The 21,451-nt window shown below is 39.3% G+C and overlaps 1 protein-coding gene across 2 annotated transcripts in view; it reads left to right on the top strand.

The window, feature by feature from the left end:
- Positions 1-21,451, top strand: part of ANK3 (ankyrin 3) — a 353,292-nt gene that overhangs the window by 304,974 nt on the left and 26,867 nt on the right. Inside the window, exons 36-41 of one of the 2 annotated variants that reach the window (XM_055081155.1) lie at positions 1,046-7,534; positions 9,466-9,540; positions 12,650-12,781; positions 13,697-13,840; positions 16,648-17,326; positions 19,788-20,166. In XM_055081155.1, the coding sequence (XP_054937130.1) occupies positions 1,046-7,534; positions 9,466-9,540; positions 12,650-12,781; positions 13,697-13,840; positions 16,648-17,326; positions 19,788-20,166 (7,898 nt within the window). The remainder of the gene's footprint in view (positions 1-1,045; positions 7,535-9,465; positions 9,541-12,649; positions 12,782-13,696; positions 13,841-16,647; positions 17,327-19,787; positions 20,167-21,451) is intronic. The other variant, XM_007104116.4, reaches the window with a different exon arrangement.

The following is a 21,451-nucleotide window of genomic DNA, read 5'->3' as shown; positions in this document are numbered from 1 at the left end:
TTTCTAAATACTCTTGTGAAAGTATTTTTAAAGTTTACACATTGTGCATAATATGGCATAAAAATTGTATTACTTCTTTGGCTCGTTTGCCATGATATATCGCGCATGAGAAAATGTTTTCAGTTGCTTTGCTTGCTTATGGTAACCATGAACCATATTTCTGGTTTTTTTCCCCCCTTGTGTGTGCGTACACATGCATTCTAAAATCACTTCATATTACGTTTCTTTTTTCCTCACCAAAAGGAATATACTGCATGGAAAAGATAAATGCAAACATTCCTTTTCTTTGTTTTTTTTTCTTTTAAAATTCTGACTCAGAAAATTTCTTGCTCTTATTGGCTTTTTACGGGCGTGAAGCATAACCGAATTGTGCATGGAAGATACAAATTTAAAATCCAGTGGCTCCACAGTTTGCACATCAGTTGCCTGTCACTTAAAAGTTATTTTGGATTCTGCATGAAATAGGCTTGAGTGGTTTTCTAAAATAAGAGTTTTAGACATTTAATGTATAGCTACGCACATTGATATGGTTCTAAGTAGGTGCAATCTGTATCACCAAGAGGTCCAAGGAGATGGAACATTAGAAATTACTAAAATGAGAGTTATTTGGTTGCACGAAACAAATACGTACCTATACGGGCAAAACAAAATGGCTACTGATATTTCAAAACCAGCACATAAGAAAGTCAATAGGAAGTAAGGGAATAGTTTTCCCATTGTGGTTATTTTTCTCATCACTGTTTCCTTGTGTTGTTTTTTTTTTTCATTGTTGGCCTGTTTGGTTGCAACGTGCTTTTTCTGTCTTTTCATTTCACACTGCTCTGTGTTATACTTAGTTTTATTTTTAACTTTGGATTAGTTATGTCTGTAGCAATTTTTTTTTCCTCTTAATTGTTCCTTTTGCCTCTTCCATTCTAAATCATGCAAACAATTGTACTTGCTTTTGTAATATTTCAAAGTTTACTGACCAATTTTTTTCTCTGGTCTCTCTGTTTCTCAACCATTTTTGTTGATTTTTGTGTTTGATTTCATTTTAAAATTTAAGAAACAGTTGAACGGAGTGCAGGACCAACGAGATCCCTCCCCACCACTTACTCATACAAGCCATTCTTTTCTGCAAGAGCATACCAGTCCTGCACAGCAGCTCCGATGACAGTGCCCGGGCCGGCCACATCAGGCTTCACTTCCTTATCAAGTTCCTCCTCTAATACGCCATCAGCTTCTCCATTAAAATCAATATGGTCTGTTTCGACTCCTTCTCCAATCAAATCCACGTTAGGCGCATCAACTACATCTTCGGTTAAATCCATTAGTGATGTGGCATCTCCAATTAGATCCTTTCGGACAATTTCTTCGCCAATAAAAACAGTGGTGTCACAGTCTCCATACAATATCCAAGTTGCCTCTGGTACCCTGGTTAGAGCTCCCACAGTCACGGAGGCCTCGCCTTTAAAGGGGCTGGCATCCAATTCTACATTTTCCTCTCGAACCTCCCCAGTGACTACAGCAGGATCTCTTTTGGAGAGGTCGTCCATTACCATGACTCCCCCTGCTTCCCCCAAATCAAACATTAATATGTATTCCTCGAGTCTGCCATTTAAGTCAATTATCACATCCACAGCACCGCTACTATCTTCACCTTTAATGTCAGTGGTGTCTCCAGCTAAATCAACAGCCGATGTCATTTCGTCAGCTAAAGTTACGATGGCCTCTTCTCTCTCATCACCCGTGAAACAGATGCCTGGACATGCAGAGGTAGCATTAGTCAACGGATCCATTTCCCCTCTGAAATATCCATCATCTTCAACTTTAATTAACGGATGCAAAGCCACTGCCACATTACAGGAAAAAATTGCTACAGCTACAAACTCTGTGAGCTCTGTGGTTAATGGAGCCGCTGATGCAGTCGAGAAAGCGTTCCCTACCACCACAGCAATGCCGTTTTCCCCACTCAGGTCATATGTTTCTCCAGCACCATCAGCTTTTCAGTCTCTAAGAACTCCTTCTGCAAGTGCACTGTATACATCCCTCGGGTCGTCAATACCTGCAACTACCTCATCTGTAACTTCATCAATAATAACAGTGCCAGTATACTCTGTAGTCAATGTTTTGCCGGAACCAGCATTAAAGAAACTTCCAGACTCTAATTCACTTACAAAATCAGCAGCAGCCTTGCTGTCACCCATTAAAACATTGACTACGGAGACACGTCCTCAGCCCCATTTCAATCGAACTTCATCTCCAGTTAAGTCATCTTTGTTCCTTGCACCATCTGCCCTTAAGCTGTCTACGCCATCTTCTCTGTCTTCCAGTCAGGAGATACTAAAAGACGTGGCCGAAATGAAGGAGGACCTAATGCGGATGACTGCAATACTCCAAACGGATGTGCCTGAGGAGAAGCCATTCCAACCTGAACTCCCCAAAGAAGGGAGAATCGACGATGAAGAACCTTTCAAAATTGTCGAGAAAGTGAAGGAAGACTTAGTGAAAGTTAGTGAAATCCTTAAAAAGGATGTCTGTGTGGATAATAAGGGACCACCCAAATCACCAAAGAGTGACAAAGGACATTCTCCCGAAGACGACTGGATAGAATTCAGTTCAGAAGAAATAAGAGAGGCAAGACAACAGGCTACTGCGAGCCCTTCTCCATCTCCGCCAGAGAGAGTGCAAGTCAAGGCAAAGGCTGCCTCCGACAAGGATTATAACTTGACCCAAGTTATCGATTACCTAACAAATGATATCGGGAGTAGTTCACTGACAAACTTAAAGTACAAGTTTGAGGACGCCAAGAAGGATGGTGAAGAGAGACAGAAACGAATTTTGAAACCGGCAATTGCCCTGCAGGAACACAAACTCAAAATGCCTCCAGCCTCCATGAGGTCTTCCACCTCCGAGAAAGAGTTATGTAAGATGGCCGATTCCTTTTTTGGAACAGATACTATTTTAGAGTCTCCAGATGACTTTTCTCAACATGACCAAGATAAAAGTCCCTTGTCTGACAGTGGCTTTGAAACAAGAAGTGAGAAAACACCTTCAGCCCCACAAAGCGCCGAAAGCACTGGTCCCAAACCACTTTTTCATGAAGTCCCCATCCCTCCGGTCATTACAGAAACGAGAACTGAAGTGGTTCATGTCATCAGGAGCTATGAGCCCTCAGCTGGAGAGGCCCCCCCGTCCCAACCAGAGGAGCCCATGTCACCCAAACCATCACCTACTTTTATGGAACTGGAACCAAAGCCCACCACTTCTAGTATTAAAGAAAAAGTCAAAGCGTTTCAAATGAAAACCAGTAGCGAAGAAGACGACCACAGCCACGTTCTGGGCAAAGGCATGCGTGTTAAAGAAGAGACTCACATAACCACAACCACCAGAATGGTTTATCATTCTCCACCAGGCAGTGAAGGCGCCTCTGAGAGAATTGAAGAAACCATGTCAGTCCACGACATCATGAAGGCCTTTCAGTCCGGGCGAGACCCTTCCAAAGAGCTGGCAGGTCTGTTTGAACATAAGTCGGCAGTGTCCCCAGACGTTCACAAGTCTGCTGCTGAAACCTCAGCCCAGCACGCAGAGAAGGACAACCAAATGAAACCCAAACTGGAGCGTATAATAGAAGTCCACATCGAAAAAGGTAACCAAGCTGAGCCCACTGAAGTCATTATTAGAGAAACCAAAAAGCATCCAGAAAAGGAAATGTATGTGTATCAGAAAGACTTATCCCGGGGAGATATTAACCTAAAAGATTTTCTGCCAGAGAAACACGATGCTTTTCCTTGTTCAGAGGAACAGGGTCAGCAAGAAGAAGAAGAACTCACTGCTGAAGAGTCGTTGCCTTCTTATCTGGAGTCCTCCAGAGTAAACACTCCCGTGTCCCAAGAAGAAGACAGTCGCCCTAGTTCTGCTCAACTCCTCTCTGATGACTCTTATAAAACACTGAAGCTTTTGAGTCAGCACTCAATAGAATACCATGACGATGAGTTGTCAGAACTAAGAGGGGAATCTTACAGGTTTGCTGAGAAAATGCTTCTGTCAGAAAAGCTAGATGTGTCTCATTCTGATACCGAGGAATCAGTTACAGAGCATGCAGGACCCCCTAGCTCAGAGTTACAGGGGTCTGATAAGCGGGCCAGAGAAAAAGTAGTCACTGCCCCCAAAAAAGAAATTCTCTCCAAAATCTATAAAGATGTGTCTGAAAATGGTGTAGGTAAAGTGTCTAAGGATGAGCATTTTGATAAAGTGACAGTGTTGCACTATTCTGGCGATGTTAGTAGTCCAAAACATGCCATGTGGATGCGCTTTACTGAGGACAGATTAGACAGAGGTAGAGAGAAGTTGATATACGAAGATAGGGTGGACAGGACCGTGAAGGAAGCTGAAGAAAAACTGACTGAAGTGTCACAGTTTTTTCGTGACAAAACCGAAAAGCTCAATGATGAACTGCAGTCCCCAGAGAAAAAGCCACACCCTAGGAATGGCAAAGAATACTCATCTCAAAGCTCTACTGGTGGCAGCCCTGAGAAAGCACTGCTGACGGAAGTGCTGGCACACAGTGACGAGTGGGTCAAGGAGAGGCAGCGCAGCTGTGACAGACAAGGCCTCCCCAGAGCCGACGAGAAGGACGCGGTCAGTCTGCCCAGCAGCCCGGAGGTGGTCCCTTCCCAACAGACTGAGGATAGCAAGTCCACAGAGGAAGCCAAAGAAAGTCGTTCACAGAGCAAAGAATCAGAAGGGCCCCAGTCTGGGTTTCAGCTCAAACAATCTAAACTCAGTTCCATTAGATTAAAATTTGAACAAGGCGCGCAGGCCAAGAGTAAGGACGTTTCTCAAGAAGACAGAAAGCCAGATGGCCAATCCAGAATCCCAGTTAAAAAAATCCAGGAGAGCAAGCTACCTGTCTCCCAAGTGTTCACTAGAGACAAACAGCAGAAGGCCATAGACCCTTTGGATGAAAGTGTCCCTGTGCAAAAAGATCTTACGGTATTCAAAGCTAAAGATGAGCATGCCCGGAGCAATGAAATGGTTGTAAATGATTTTGGCTCTGATGATGTGAAAAAACAGAGAACTGAAATGTCAAGTAAAGCAATGCCTGACCATTTTTCTGAGCAACAGCCTAAAGACTTGGCATGTCACGTAACCGCAGAATTAGCAACCAAGGGACCATGGGACAAAAAGATCTTTAGAACGTGGGAAAGTTCTGGAGCCACTAACAATAAGTCGCAGAAAGAGAAACTTTCGCATGTACTTGTTCATGATGTAAGAGAGAATCACGTTGGTCACCCTGAGAGTAAAACTGTTGATCCAAGGGAGGAATTTTTGTCTGTGACTGAGAGAGAACACAAGTTGTTAACAAACGGCTCTCTCTCAGAAATTAAGGAAATGACTGTAATATCTCCCTCCAAAAAAGTCTTATATAGGGAATACGGTGTTAAAGACGGGGAACATCCAGGTGGATCTCTTGACCAACCTTCCAGGAGAAGTGAGGGCTCGGCAGTGTCGCACATCCCAGTCAGGGCTGCGGAGGAAAGGAGGACGCCGTCTTCTGATATTCCCGATGGTTTTTGCAAGCAGTCGACATTTCCAAAACACGAACTATCACAAAAATTATCCCAGACAAGTATGAGTAAAGAGACAGTTGAGACGCAGCACTTTAATTCCATAGAAGATGAAAAAGTTACCTATTCAGAAGTCAGCAAAGTTTCCAAACATCAGAGTTACGTAGGCTTATGCCCGCCTCCCGATGAAACCGAGGTCTCCCCGACCAAGTCTCCTGATTCTCTAGAGTTTAGCCCAGGAAAGGAATCGCCCTCTAGTGATGTATTCGACCACAGTCCCATTGATGGATTGGAAAAAGTTGTACCACTGGCCCAGACGGAGGGAGGGAAAGAGATAAAAACTTTACCTGTTTATGTCAGTTTTGTCCAGGTGGGGAAGCAGTATGAGAAGGAGATACAACAAGGAGGTGTAAAAAAAATCATAAGTCAGGAATGTAAGACGGTACAAGAGACCAGGGGGACCTTTTATACAACTAGACAGCAAAAGCAACCCCCTTCTCCCCAGGCTAGTCCAGAAGATGATACTCTAGAGCAAGTGTCCTTTCTAGACAGCTCTGGGAAAAGCCCTTTAACCCCAGAGACGCCCAGTTCAGAGGAAGTGAGTTATGAATTTACATCTAAGACACCAGACTCGCTTATAGCTTATATACCAGGCAAACCCAGCCCAATTCCCGAGGTTTCGGAGGAATCCGAGGAGGAGGAGCAGGCCAGGTCAGCCTCCTTAAAGCAGACTGCAGTGGAGGAGACGGCAGCAGTGGAGCCCCAAACGCCTAACCACGTGAGCAAAGACTCTAACCAAAGACTCAGAACTCACAGAGTTGCCTACATTGAATTTCCCCCTCCTCCACCGCTGGACGCGGACCAGATGGAGTCCGATAAGGAACTTCCTTATCTCCCTGAAAGAGAGGTTGACATGATTGAAGTCAGTCTGCAAGACGAGCATGACAAGTACCGGCTGGCGGAACCGGTCATCAGGGTGCAGCCACCTTCCCCGGTTCCCCCTGGGGCGGACATCAGCGACTCCAGCGATGATGAATCCCTTTATCAACCAGCCCCGGTCAAAAAATACACCTTCAAGTTAACGGAGGTCGACGACGAACAAAAAGAAGTGACAAAATCCAAAGCCTCTGCTGAAAAGGCTTCCACCCAGCAAGAATCAGAAATGAACGGATCTGGAAAAGATACTGAATTTGGCCTTGGCCTTGATTCACCTCAGAATGAAACGGCCCAGAATGGAAACAATGACCAGTCCATCACAGAGTGTTCCATTGCCACCACGGCAGAGTTTTCTCACGATACAGATGCCACAGAGATCGACTCCCTGGACGGCTACGACCTGCAAGACGAAGATGACGGCTTGACAGAGAGCGATGCTAAATTCCCAAGTCAAACCCTGGAGCTGAAGAAAGATGTCTGGAACACGGAGGGCATTCTGAAGCCAGCTGATCGCTCCTTTAGCCAAAGCAAGTTGGAAGTTATCGAGGAGGAGGAGGGAAGGGTGGGGCCAGATGAAGAGAAGCCATCTTCTAAAAGCTCTTCATCTGAAAAGACTCCCGCTAAGACTGATCAGAAGTCGGGGGCCCAGTTTTTCACACTAGAAGGCAGACATCCTGACAGATCAGTGTTTCCTGATACTTACTTCAGTTACAAAGTAGATGAAGAATTTGCCACTCCTTTTAAGACAGTAGCTACCAAAGGTCTAGATTTTGACCCCTGGTCTAATAACCGAGGGGATGATGACGTTTATGACAGTAGATCACGGGAAGATGAAACTAAGCCATTTGGTCTGGCCGCGGAAGACCGCTCTCCAGCCACCACCCCTGATACAACGCCAGCCCGAACGCCAACTGACGAAAGTACCCCTACTAGTGAGCCTAACCCCTTCCCATTTCATGAAGGAAAAATGTTTGAGATGACTCGCAGTGGTGCAATTGACATGAGCAAGAGGGATTTTGTTGAAGAGAGGCTCCAATTTTTCCAGATTGGTGAGCATACTTCTGAAGGGAAGTCAGGGGACCCGGGGGAAGGGGATAAAAGTACAGTCACGGCCATACCACAGCCACAGGCAGGGGACACCACTGTAGAAACCAATCTAGAGGGAAATGTAGAGGCACCTACAGTGGAACCTAACCCCAGCCTCCTGACCAGCGGAGAGTGTCAGGAAGGCACATCCAGTAGTGGCTCCCAGGAGAAAGCAGCAGCGGCCACTAACACCTCTAAACTTGATCCCAAGTTGCGCACGCCTATCAAAATGGGAATTTCTGCATCCACCATGACCTTGAAGAAAGAAGGCCCTGGAGAAGTGACAGATAAGATAGAAGCTGTGATGGCCAGTGGTCAGGGATTAGAGCATGAACCTGTAACAGTGATCTCAAGTACAGCCGATAGCCACATGGGCGTTAGGCCCCAAGAAAAACATGATTTTCAAAAAGATAACTTTAATAACAACAACAATTTGGATTCTTCCACTATACAGACAGATAACATTACAAGTCATGTAGTTCTGACAGAACATTCTGCACCCACTTGTACCACAGAGAAAGCTAATCCAGTGAGAAGCTCATCAGGAAAAAAGACAGGGGTACTGCAAGGACATTGTGTGAGAGAGAAACAGAAAGTTCTTGGAGAGCAGCAAAAGACAAAGGAATCGATAGGGATTAGGCGAAAATCCAAACTTCCCATAAAGGCCACTTCACCAAAAGATCTCTTCCCACCAGATCATATGCCAAACATTCATGTGAGTAAAATGAAGCAGGTTAGTCAATCTGAGAAAACCAAAACCCTTACTGCTTCTTCACGTGTAGATGTAAAGTCCAGAATTCCAGTGAAGAATACACACAGGGATAACACAGGTTCAGTTAGAAAACCGTGTGCTACACACAAGCAGGGGCGGCCAGAGAAAGGCGAGGCCAAACAGCTTCCGTCCAAGTTGCCAGTAAAGGTAAGATCCACCTGTGTCACCACCGTCACCACCACCACCACCACCACAGTTAAAGTTAGGAAAAGTCAGCTTAAGGAAGTATGTAAACACTCCATTGAATATTTTAAGGGAATTAGTGGTGAGACCTTAAAGCTTGTGGACCGCCTCTCTGAAGAAGACAGAAAGATGCAGTCCGAGTTGTCCGATGAGGAAGACAGTACCTCAAGAAACACGTCGTTGTCCGAGACTTCCCGGGGTGGCCAGCCTTCGGCTACAACGAAGTCTGCTAGAGATAAGAAAACAGAGGCAGCACCTTTAAAATCAAAGAGTGAAAAGGCCGGCAGTGAGAAATGGAGCAGTAGGAGGACTGGTGAGAATGAAGGCAGTCAGGTCTCTCGAGCACTCTTTGCTCACATCCTGGAGAACGAGCATAGTTTGTAAACACTTTCCAACTCGTAGACCCTAGTGCATGAACTGTTGTGATTGCCTGTGAAAGTGACTTAACCGTAGTTTCTCATTCTGTCATTGTCATCTGTATGTGCTGTCTATATACTCTTCTTTCTTCCTTTTAACCCAACGACACTGTAGACAGCTAGGGAAGCATGCTGAAGATATCGGTGTCATTCAAGATGAGCAACTTTTTTTTTTCAGTGTGCTAATGGATATGATTCTGTCAAAGTAAAAGCACAGATGTTGAAATGCCATCGTGGTGTTTTCACCAACACGACACTTCTGTAACTACTGTAAAGTAGCTAGCTTGTCAGCATGTTGAATTCCATTACATTGAGCATCCATGTAGTCTGACATTTGGCCTGATGCAGGTGAAAATCAAGTGAGTCATGTGAAAAGAGACGTGTTCATGTAGGTGATTAGGACACATTTAAGTGTACAGTGTTAGCAGTAGTCTCTCTGTAAAATCTGAATACTGCTAAAAGCAATTTTCCAGTATCGTGTCTTTCTTGATGATTATTTTAATTAAGAAATTGTAAATCGTAGGTCCACAGAGTCCATGTGAACGGACAGATATCAGGATGGCAATAGTAGCCGATCACCTGGGACTTAGTTGGACAGGTAAGTGTGTATACACCTGAACGAAACAAATAGTTTCTTAATTTGTCTTTTTCACAAGCAGTTTATTATTAAAAAAAAAAAAAAAAAAGCAATGAGGAAAAAACATTTCTATCACTCGTAATTCTATCTACCCAGAGTTAATTATAGATAATACCTCGTATACTGTGCTTTTCAAAGCTTTTCTATGCATATACCCTAAAGAATAGAAATTTAAATCTTATTTTACCTTAAATTTAAGCACTTTCTTCACAATGCCATTTCTGGTAATATGGGATAACCTTTTACCTAATAGCAAATTTATTTTGTGGCATATAGGAAAACGTAGCTAAGGCCTACGGTTTTTAAATAATCCAAAAATTTTAACTATGGTTTATGCCCTTAGATCAGCTCTCTTAGGGAATAGTTCAACTAATCCATGCCTAGGTTTCACAAATCTTAATCATTCATGAGTCACTGTCACAATTTTTATGATATACACATATTATTTGCATGCTTATTGACCTGATACTTTTAAGTGGACTCACGTCTTTGCTCAAAGATTTATTTAAAAGGAAATCTTATGTCACTTTGATAATGGAAAACAAGGATCATGTTCAATAACTATATAAACAAGAAAACAAAGGATGACAGTGAAGCTTAAATTTTGAATTAAAATTTTAAAAATAGGATACAGGTGAATGAATCTATTCAATTTACAAAAATAGTTGAGCTCTGTGAAATGAATGAAATGTTTTATAATCAGTGTGTAGAAGAGGAATTTTTGGCTTGATTTCACTTCATTAAAGATGAAGATAAGGCTCTGTGTCAACTGGACAATACTGCTTTGTAGTTTTGATGTTAACTGGGCCCCCCAAATCCTACTTCACATGAATCAGAGAAATTTTAAGTTTTATAGGTTGAGTGTATTTTTTTTTAACGCACAGCCAAAAAACAACAGTTAAATATAAATAAATGTTAATTATTGTCCTATTTAAAGTCATCTTGCATACTGTCAGCGACATACATTCTCTAGCAGGGAAACAATTATCTAGGCTATCAGAATGGAGAACGTGAAACTGGATCATGGCACAGAAGGTCATTTACATTTATTTCCTTCGAATGCCCTGAATCCCAGGCCTTCCCCACCCTCCGCATATTAAGGCCTCCTCTCTCCTTCCGCCCAGCCCTGCCCTCAGGCACACTGCTACTGACCTGGCCTAGTGGAGCTCTGAAGAGACAGTGGGTCTGAGTAATCCTTTGCAGACTGTTGAGAGTTAACAGTAATTCATTATGTATAAGTATTTTCGAACATAAAATTAATAATAGTATTATATTTTAACAGTGGACACTGTAATCTGAAAATATACTGGAGCTAATGTTGATTTTGTGTATTATTTACCCATAACTATTAGATTATTTTCTTTAAGCAAAACCAGTCCTTAGTTTGTCAGAGTAAACTCTTGGAGAATATGTGACATAAGAATAGCGAGACCAAGTCATAAAACTGTAAAATTCTTAGTGACAATGTGTCTTTGCTCTTCACTGAGTCTCTAGACAAAGGATATGGTTTGGTCATGAGGGCAGTAAGGATTACTGCCCTTAAAACACAAAGAGATAAGGCACTTAAAAAAAATTAACTTTTCTAATTTGAATTACTATATGCTCAATGAAGATTATTAGGAAAATTAGCATTTTGAAAAACAAAATTTAAATCCATCCCTCAGAACCACTGTTAACAAGCAACTTAATGTACTGTTTTTTTTTTAAATAAAAAGCTTTTAAAATGTTACATACACAATGTAATTTTCTGCTTTTTTATTTACTTTCTGATCTTGGTTTTAATGGACAAATAACATCCAATAGCCATACTTTACAATGGTGTTTTGCTGTTGGTCACAATGCACTAGTGAGTCATGAAATCAATTTATGCTTTGTTTCTGTTTTTAAAAGGAAAAGAAAATGTCTATCTCATATATTAAGGTTGTTTTGCTCCATAAAGATGTGGTTTCATTTATATAAGCACCATGATATACAATGTATTTCTAACTGTGGGCTGTGATCAGTTTGCCAGCCACTGCATTACATTAATTAACTCTTCTCCTTTTGTTCAACACACGCTTTGTTTTCAATTTTTCAGTAGTACAAGCCCTACAGTGAGCATTCATGTGTGTAAATAATTGTGTACAACCCTGTGTACTGTCACCATAGATTTCTAGGAGTGAAATCAGTTGGTCAAAGGATACAGACTTTTTTGAGCCTCTGAATACATTTTGCCAAACTGCTGGAAATGGTTCTTAAGCAGGATAGAATCATCCAATTCCTTTTCCATGGATTTTTTTCCCCATTTCTTACTTTTTATAATCATTTAAGGTAATAAACACCTGATACATCTTTTTTAAATGTACAAAAAATATACAGTGAAAAGTAAGTCCCCTTCTCACCTTTGACTCCCAAGTTTAACTCTCCCAAGGCAACTACTCATATCACATGTATCCTTCCAAAGACACACTCTGCATTTACCAGATTGAGTGTATGGTTATATACACTTAGCTGGACAGAAAGCTTATCTCCCTTTTATTTTTTACACAAGTGACAGCATATCATAGACAATGATCTGGCTTGGAGTCATCATTTAACCTCCCAAGTGGCACTGATGAAACTTGAAGGCATATAGAATAGAGTATTATGTGAGTAAAAGATCTACTTCATGAAGGTTGCCGAGAGAAAACCCTACCGGCTCCTCTTGTGGCATGTTTATGAATTGTATATCCCTACCTGTCTTGTATGAAGTTTGCTCAAATTGCAGACAATAATTTGGCTGAGTTAAAAGAATCTAGCAACATCCTCTTTGAACAGAGCAAGAATCTTTATAAAATAATCTCCAAAGGAAATCTGATTATAACCAAGGAATTATCTTAGGAGAGATAAGTCACAGCCTGTATATTATCAATATTTTCCTGTGAAATCAAGTATATAAAGATTAATGCCCAAGGCTGTACTTGGGTTTTACTATAAAATCCTTTCCTTTCTTTTTGGCAGCGGGGGGGGAGCCAGTTGAGCATTACTTTTATGAAATATATGTGATAAAAGTACGATATGAAATCTTAGTAACTCCTTTTCTTTTCTACAGAACTGGCAAGGGAACTGAATTTTTCAGTGGATGAAATCAATCAAATACGTGTGGAAAATCCAAATTCTTTAATTTCTCAAAGCTTCATGTTATTAAAAAAATGGGTTACCAGAGATGGAAAAAATGCTACAAGTATGCTGAAATTATATTATTTTAACTTGCAAATTGCATATGTCTAATATTTCAGATAAGCCTACTGTTAATAAAATCACAGTGATCATAAAGTAATGGCAAGTCTTTTGAAGTTATACTTGTTTAATTTTGTGCTAATATTCTAAACTTCTGTCTTTAGGAAGCTTTTTAGGAAGCAAGTAGTAGGGGTTTTTTTGCATTTTGTCTATATTTGCATTTTTTGCATTTGTCTCTGTGACCACCAAAAATGAAAATATAATTCTAGCTGTTCAGTCACGGGGCGGTAGTGGAAAACAATGTGAAGTTACTGCTATGGCCAGAAATGGATGTGCAGGGAGGTAAGAGACAAAAGGATAGGATCAAATCATTTTATCCAGCCTGGTCTGTGATGGCAGAGAACCAACTCCCCAGTATTCCTGGGTTTTGTGTGGTTTAGGTGGCGGTAGGGGAGTGGTGCTATACTGTTTCAAATGCCAACCCATAACGATGTGGAATCAGTTACTGGGGGTTTGCCTGGGTCAGCCTGACCTTAGCAAGTCATTCATGCTAAGCATCAAATATAAGGGTGACCTATTTTGACAGTCTAACAGGAGAGGAATGTGTTTATTGGATCCCCTTATAACTAACAGGAGTCTAGCTGTTTTGAGGCCTGTCTGCTCTGCGCCTTACAGAGATGCAACGAATGTTGCTGTCATCACACACAGCTTCACAAGATGATTCTTAAGACCCTAACATATCTTCCCTGGAGCAGCGAGCTTTCTGAGCCCTCTGGATAGTGAATATTGCAGAGGTGCAGTGAGGAGGGACTAAGACGCTAGGAGGGTCAAGAGAGCCATGCCTTTGTGTGGATATTGTGATGACTTAGAAGAAAATAATTTAATTGGGTTTTCAACCTTTTTTTCCCTCCTCTTTCAGCTGATGCCTTAACTGCGGTCTTGACAAAAATTAATCGAATAGATATAGTGACTCTGCTAGAAGGACCAATATTTGATTATGGAAATATTTCAGGCACCAGAAGCTTTGCAGATGAGAACAATGTTTTCCATGACCCTGTGGATGGTAACTGAATTTAGTGTTCATATTTACTTAATCATTTGATAAAATTTGAAAGTGCAGTAGGACAAGGCAGTCACGTAAAACCAACTAAATTATGATTTGCTTGACTTAATTTCTCATTTTCACGGCACATTCTCTGCCAGAGTCTGCAAACAAACCCTCTGATAGAACACACTTGATGTCTCTGTTATATAAAATACAAATAATGAAGTATATAAAGGTATAAGTTAACTGAAAGAGTTGGTATCTCAAATATTTTATATGACCAAATGGAAGAAAATTTAATATCTAGAGAATATGTTGATTTTGTCATTTTTATATTAACCTAAAAAACTAGGGAACTCTTTTATTCCTATTTAGGTAAAACCAAATTGTGGGCTATTATACAAATTGTTAAGTAAAATGGTTAATTACTGTTGTGAGAACAAGTATTTAAGCATGTACTGAAAGAGACGGATGTATCACTCAAACAGGTGTTTTAGTTATTTAGCATTATTTTAACTTCATATGCTGCCATTTTTTGTTTGGAAAAACACTACTTGACCCATCGTATATAGAAGGTAGCATAATTTCTTTTTTTTTTTAAAGGCAGCATAATTTTTTTTTAAAGGTATCATAATTTCTAATTCAATGAGCATAGATGTCGCTAATAACATAATAATTCCTCTTTTACATTAGCTTAATTTATATGATAATATTGTCATTTTTCCTTCATTATGTAAATTGGGGCTTTTTTCAACAAAGTATTAAGAAAAATATGACAAATATCTTACTATGTTTTTCAAGATGTTCATCTTCCTTCATAAATGGAAATTTATTCCTATAATGAATTTTGAGTAAAAAAATGTTGATGCTATGGAGGCAAGAAGAGGAGCTAGGGATATTTTTCTACTATTTCAATTTTTTAAAAATATGGTGATTTTTTTTTCCATTTTTAAACAGCAAAGTTAGACCACCAATAATAATTTATAATTCTGCATATGTGACAAAACATCTCAAATTCTTAGAAAGTTTCTGCTTACTAAAGTCAACAGAAAATTTAAAGTGTACCTTGTTATCCTCATAACATAAACATGTGGGTAATAATGTCAAAAGTGGTTTCTTTTAAGCTTATAAATACCACAGAACCTGGAAAAAAGCTCTCTTCAAGGCCTTGTCTTATATGTGAGACCATATATTGATGACCAAACTCTCTGTGCACAAGATAAAGATAGACCAGTGTTATATCAAATTTTGGGTTTTTGCCAAGTTTATAGAATATTTTAATATTCTTTACTGGGAAACTTTTTTAAGAAAAGTAGTTTTAACAAACAAGATCGTCAGAAAGCAATGGAAGTATTCAGTGGAATTGAAAGTTTCATTTAACATTTTAAAATCAGAGTATCATTAAATAAATCCACAAGGGCTTTTTGTTGCTACATCTTAATATTTTATATTCCCTATTTTTAAAATTCTTAGGGAAGTTTAGGTTTATGAAGTAAATTTTACTTGTGCAGATTATAAACCTCATGTAGTCTTAGACAAATTTTCAACATTCTAGTTTATGGGTGACCAGAACAGAAAAATATTCACTTACCTATAGTAATTTGAATTTACAACCAAAGCTAAGTGGGTACTTAACTTGGACTAATGGAAAAATTAGGCTTTAGTCTTGTAGACCAATAAGTCAGAAAGTGTGCCTGGTTGCCTTTTTGTTCCGGTCTCTCCTCTTCGTTGAACTTTTGTGAAACTTCCTTTCCTCACCATGACCAGACCATTGTTGACTTTTCTCTCTTGTGTATGGGAGGTCCCACAGACTGCTTCTCACAGTCTGCTGCTTATCTTCATTACTGTGAAACTTCCTTTCCTCACCATGACCAGACCATTGTTGACTTTTCTCTCTGCTGAAGGAGAAAAATAACTCCCTTAGTCCACGCAGCAAAGTTTAAAACAAGGGAATTTCTCCCTCCTTCCCCTTTGTGTAGGCTGGTTAGTAAACCTCTGTGTTTCATAGCATTGTCATGAATATTCAGAGGGCTCTCTGTAAATGGTTTTCCTCCTGTCTCTGTTGTGTATCATTTCTTTTTTCTCTTTATTTGATTTGCGCTTCTGAGTGGACCCCTACCACCAAATTCACCAAGACTTCCATACGTACACAACCCTTTCATCTCTGTCACATTATGACACCTGAAGAGTTTACATGGAGTCTTTTCTACTTTATCTGCTTTTTAAATCCTTTTCCTAACATCTTTCTAGATTTCCTTTCCCAGTGCCACTGCTCTAAAATCTAATGGTCATTTCTTTCCAAAGATTAAATTCATTTTTCTTTGCTGTAAATTTCATGTGAAATAAGTTAAGAATTAAGAGTTGGGTAGCATCACTCTTATGTACAGTTCTTAAAGTAAGTTATAAGTAATTAATTATAAAAATTGGTTTCTTGTGGCTTGCTGTATTCAGTCCACCACAATGTGGATTTTGCATGCTAAAAGTAGAAAGATGATATTAATTTGGCCATGCAATAAATGTATCTTACGTAATGACACCTAACTTTATATTGGATTAAACTTGTGTATTTAAGTTACTGTAGTAAAATTACCAAAATCGATAAACAATTTATATCTTAATTAACTAGTATTCTATTTTATTGTAGTTTGCACTAGTCTTTTATTTCATTGTATTACATTTACTTGAACTACACCAATAAATTTATCAACATTATTCTGTAATTCATCACACATTTTCATACCTAATATAATTTAAGTCATTCCATGTGTTTTTGTTTGATGTGCTCTAATTCATTCCAGTCAGTCCAAATGTACTGTCTTCCATAGGTTATCCTTCCCTTCAAGTGGAACTGGAAACTCCCACAGGGTTGCACTACACACCACCCACCCCTTTCCAGCAAGATGATTATTTTAGTGATCTCTCTAGCATAGAATCTCCCCTTAGAACCCCCAGTAGACTGAGTGATGGGGTAGTGCCTTCCCAGGGAAACGTAGAGCATTCAGGAGATGGACCTCCAGTCGTAACTGCAGAAGACACGTCCTTGGAAGAGAGCAGACTTGAAGACTCAATGCCTTTGACAGAAATACCTGAAGCAGTGGATGTCCATGAGAGCCAGTTGGAGAATGTATGTCTGAGTGAGTATCCTCAATACCTCGGAAGGATGGCTGGGGTCCCAAAAGATGTTAAACCAGCAGAGCCATTGGAACAGACTAGAAAAGTAGGAGTGAGCTCTGAGCAGCAAGAGAAAGGAAAATCTGGTCCTGATGAGGAGATGACGGAAGAAAAACTCAAATCTCTATTTGAGGATATTCAACTTGAAGAAGGAGTAGAGTCTGAGGAGATGACAGAAGAAAAAGTACAGGCTATTCTTAAACGTGTTCAGCCAGCAGAACTGGAAATGTCTTCAATTACAGGTTGGCTGAATGAGACATCAAGTGGAAACCTCGAGTCCCCTGCTCAAGCTCGAAGAATAACTGGTGGGTTACTAGATCGACTGGATGACAGGTATGGCTCTGGGTCAGAAAAAGGAAAGTGAAATGCAGGTTACATGTTAATAGTTGGTTTTCTTTCTTTATTTTTCGGCTGCGCCATGCAGCTTGTGGGATCTTAGTTCCCTGGCCAGGGATCGAACCTGGGCCCTTGGCAGTGAAAGCATGGAGTCCTAACCACTGGACCGCCAGGGAATTCCAGTAGTTTGTTTTAAATATATGCTTTTTAGCAATTACTGTTTTTCTAAATTACCATTCCAATTTCAGGATAATACATGCTTTAAAGGTTGGTTCATTCTGCTAATCTGGAGAGGGAAAGTTACATTAAACTCAAATATAATTCTTAAAACTACTGATAATTCGCTGAAGTAAAAGGCAAAAAGTTATACACATGCTAAAGATTAATACATTTTCTTTACTTTAGAAGGTTACTCTTTTCTACTTTATTACCTGTTGTATTATTCTTTTCACATAGCCAGAAATTACTGCTCATTTAAAATAATGTAATAAATAGAATTCTACGTCTTTTAGAAATATAAGCATTTCTATCGTTTCCTGACTTCAAACATAAATGTGCTTATTATACAAAATTTTAAAATACAGATTTAAAAAATCAATACAATGCCATCATCTGGCAATAACCACCACTAAAATTTTGGTGAATTTCTTTTACATACGTGTTTTTAAAGGTCACAGAAAAATGCAGAGAAGCAAAAAAGTCATCTATCCTTAGCATACTAAGAAAAACAACTAACACTTTATATATCCTTCCTTTTTTCTAAATGAATATTTTATATGATTTGCAATATGGCATATGTAATTCTTTACCCCCAAATAATATGGGCATGATAGAAATTTGTTTATAACCAAAATAATTCCCTAATCATGAATCTGGTTCTTTCTACAGTGATCTTCCTCTAGAACGGTAAGAGCTAGTGTCCTTCAGACACTGGTTCAAACCCCACCACCGTTAGGTTTGCACTTTTTGACTTTAGATTAATTTCTAAGCTCTAAGAACGCCACTGTAATTGGCTTTAAAAATAAGAATACTACTACTTTCCTCAAACAGGTTTATAGATTGAAAAAGAAAGCCTGTAGCATGCCTACCCAATGACTGGTACAAATAGTCTCTCAGTGATAGTTGGCATTATTTTATTTATGCACACGTAAAATATATTTTACTTCAGTGGTAACTAGTGATAAACCTCAGTTCTTTTCATACAACTTATTTTATAAGCATGTTTAATATTTTCATATTGCTGATAAGCTTCTTGCTCAATGAAAATTCCCAAAGAGGGAGGTGACAACATTTGCAAAGAGGAGTTCACAAAACTCCTTTTGAGGAATGGGAGCATCAGTGAGTTCTATGTTCAGCCTACAGAATAGAGTATGGAGACAAGAAATAGTACTAATTTTGATGTCTAGGTTCAGATATAATCACATAATTTATAGTTGCATAACAGGAAATTAGATATAGCTAGGAGTTATCGTTATCGTACAGTGTCTTCACAGTATGCTGGGACTGTTTGTCCTTAAACATCCGGAATAGGATGTGCTATTAATATTTTTTGATAAAGGTGTTTAATCAGAATTTGATTTATAAGAATACGCACATACGTATACATATATTGTACGTAGAAAACATTGCACTAGTTTTATTGCCTTCGGAATGCTACAGGTAATAAGCAAAGGTGCTAATAAAAACAATATACAAACTATAAAATAAAGTAAAAGTCTATATTGAAACTAGTAAACATTCGAAACCAATTTAAAAGAAAGTAATGGAAGAGAAAGATTTTTAAGAGTCAAAAGGAAAACAGGCCTCACAGGTAGTAGAAGCAGCAGGTGAGCATCCACACCCTTATCACCAGAGAGAGTCAGCAGAGGTCAGGAGTGGAGAAAGATGAGAACCCAAGTAAGGTTCTCACGGTTCTTCCACGGTTGGAAAAGCATGACGGTCGGATTCACAACTGGAAACACATACAAAGACTGGAACATAGGGTTCTTGAGGATGCCAGAGCTCTCATCGCAGGAATTCATTTTGTTCTTTGTCATCAGTTTTTTCACTGGCGATAGAAAAGCATTTTGAGATCTCCTCCTCTTTTAGATTGGTGGGTCTGGAAGTCTGGGTATGTCCATGAACCTCTCAGGATTACTTTTTAAAAGATACAGAATCCAAGGAGCTGTATAAGTACAATTAAAGAAAACAAAACAAAAACAGTGACAGCACAGCCAGCCAGCTAGTTTGGGAGTTGGAATGCAGAGGATGCCTGGAGCCTGGGTATCATCTCCTCACCCCCCACCCACACCCATAACAGGCCCTCACAGTTTGAAATCTGATGACCAGATTTTTCATGCTTTTCGACTGTATGTCTTTAAAAGTAGTTAAAAACACGGCTGTTGAAAATTTAGAGCTTTTGAAGCCCGTTTGCAGCCATATGTTACCATTATAAATTTCCACATCTTCTCTGTTGTAGCCCTGACCAGTGTAGAGATTCCATTACCTCGTATCTCAAAGGGGAACCTGGAAAATTTGAAGCAAATGGAAGCCATGCAGAAGTCACTCCAGAAGCAAAGACAAAATCTTACTTTTCAGAATCCCAAAATGATATAGGGAAACAGAGTGCAAAGGAAACTCTGAAACCAAAAATACAAGGTTCTGGTCGTGTTGATGAACCAGCATCGTCACTAGTGGCATATCAGAAAGCTCTAGAAGAAACCAGCAAGTTTGTCATAGAAGAGCCTAAACCCTGTGTGCCTGTCAGTATGAAAAAGATGAGTAGGACTACTCCTGCAGATGGCAAGCCAAGGCTTAACCTCCATGAAGAAGAGGGATCCAATGGGTCTGAGCAAAAGGTACGTCATCTCGTTTTCCACTGTGCTGTCATTTAAGCTGAAAGTACTGACGCTTCAATTCTTTTGATAATCTTGTAGCACTGGGCCCAGTGTTCGTTACTACTTCCAAATTATCAATGTGTGATTGAACATTGTAATACTAATAATGGGGGTAAAGAAAGTAATGAGTAAAATATATGCTATTTGTCATCCCTTCTTTCATTGGGTAGAAAAAAGGAATAAACATCTTCTTAGCCATTTTTCAGGAGGGAACAGAATACAGGGATGTTAAGTAAGTAGCTTAAGGTCCAGTTTTAATTTTCTCTGGGATTTAGGTTTCCTCACTCCCAACCTAGTCTTCTTTCTTGAGGATGGAGGATAATTATCCTGACCCTTTCTGGTTCTTTTGCACAATTTAAAGAGTCGCTAGCATTGACCCATCTAAGAGTTCTATCCTATAAGGTCTGTTGCCTGAAACGGTGTTTTAAAAATTGAAGAAACACAGTTCCCAAGCCTAAAATGAGGTGGGTATACTACTGTTGGTTGACGGCATTTAGAAATGCAACATTAAAAGTATCATTTTAATTTTTATATCTAAGTTGATAATTATCTTAATATTTGTTTTTAATAATTTAAAAAACCTTACTGTCATAATTATTTGCTTGCTTTTTGTACTTATATGTTTTTGTGCTACCATCTAATAGATTTCATTATTCTTTGAGGGTAAACATTTTTAGATATTAAAAAAATTTTAATTGAAATTATGATTCATAGATGGATATAAGAAAATTAAGATCAGTTCTGTTTCCTATATTTTTGACTGCTTTTTGCTCTCTCAATTTTTGTGTCTTTTCATGAACTATGCAGTAGAAATAGACTGAGTGTTATACATCTTTGGAATAGTAGTACTTGAAGTTTTCCCTAAAACATCTAGTTTACTTAAGATCTTCTACAATGTTTGGGGTAGAAAAAAAAAGAAACAAATCTTTTGTAAAATAATGAGCCCATGATTAATTTGAGGTTTAGAAAAATTTAGTAAACTCCTAATCACTCAGGAGCTAATTATTGGCTTATTAACTAATCATATCCTTCCCTTTCCCTCCTGCAGGCTATTTTTTGGATCACTTTCCTGCTTGTTAGGAGGGAAAGTGAGAGGAAATAAAATCCTCAGGACTTTCTTTCATTTCCTTCCTGACAAGTGTTGTTTTGAGTATTGCTTTCTGCCTTTTAGTTAACTCTTAGCATGTTTAAGCAATATGACTTTGGATAGAATGTTCCCTTTTAAAATGAGCCTGCAAAATATAGG

Source organism: Physeter macrocephalus, chromosome 20 (genome assembly GCF_002837175.3).
Source record: "Physeter macrocephalus isolate SW-GA chromosome 20, ASM283717v5, whole genome shotgun sequence".
Lineage (NCBI taxonomy): Eukaryota > Metazoa > Chordata > Mammalia > Artiodactyla > Physeteridae > Physeter > Physeter macrocephalus.
The sequence above is the reverse complement of the archived record's forward strand: the minus strand, read 5'-3'. Positions and strand labels throughout refer to the sequence as shown.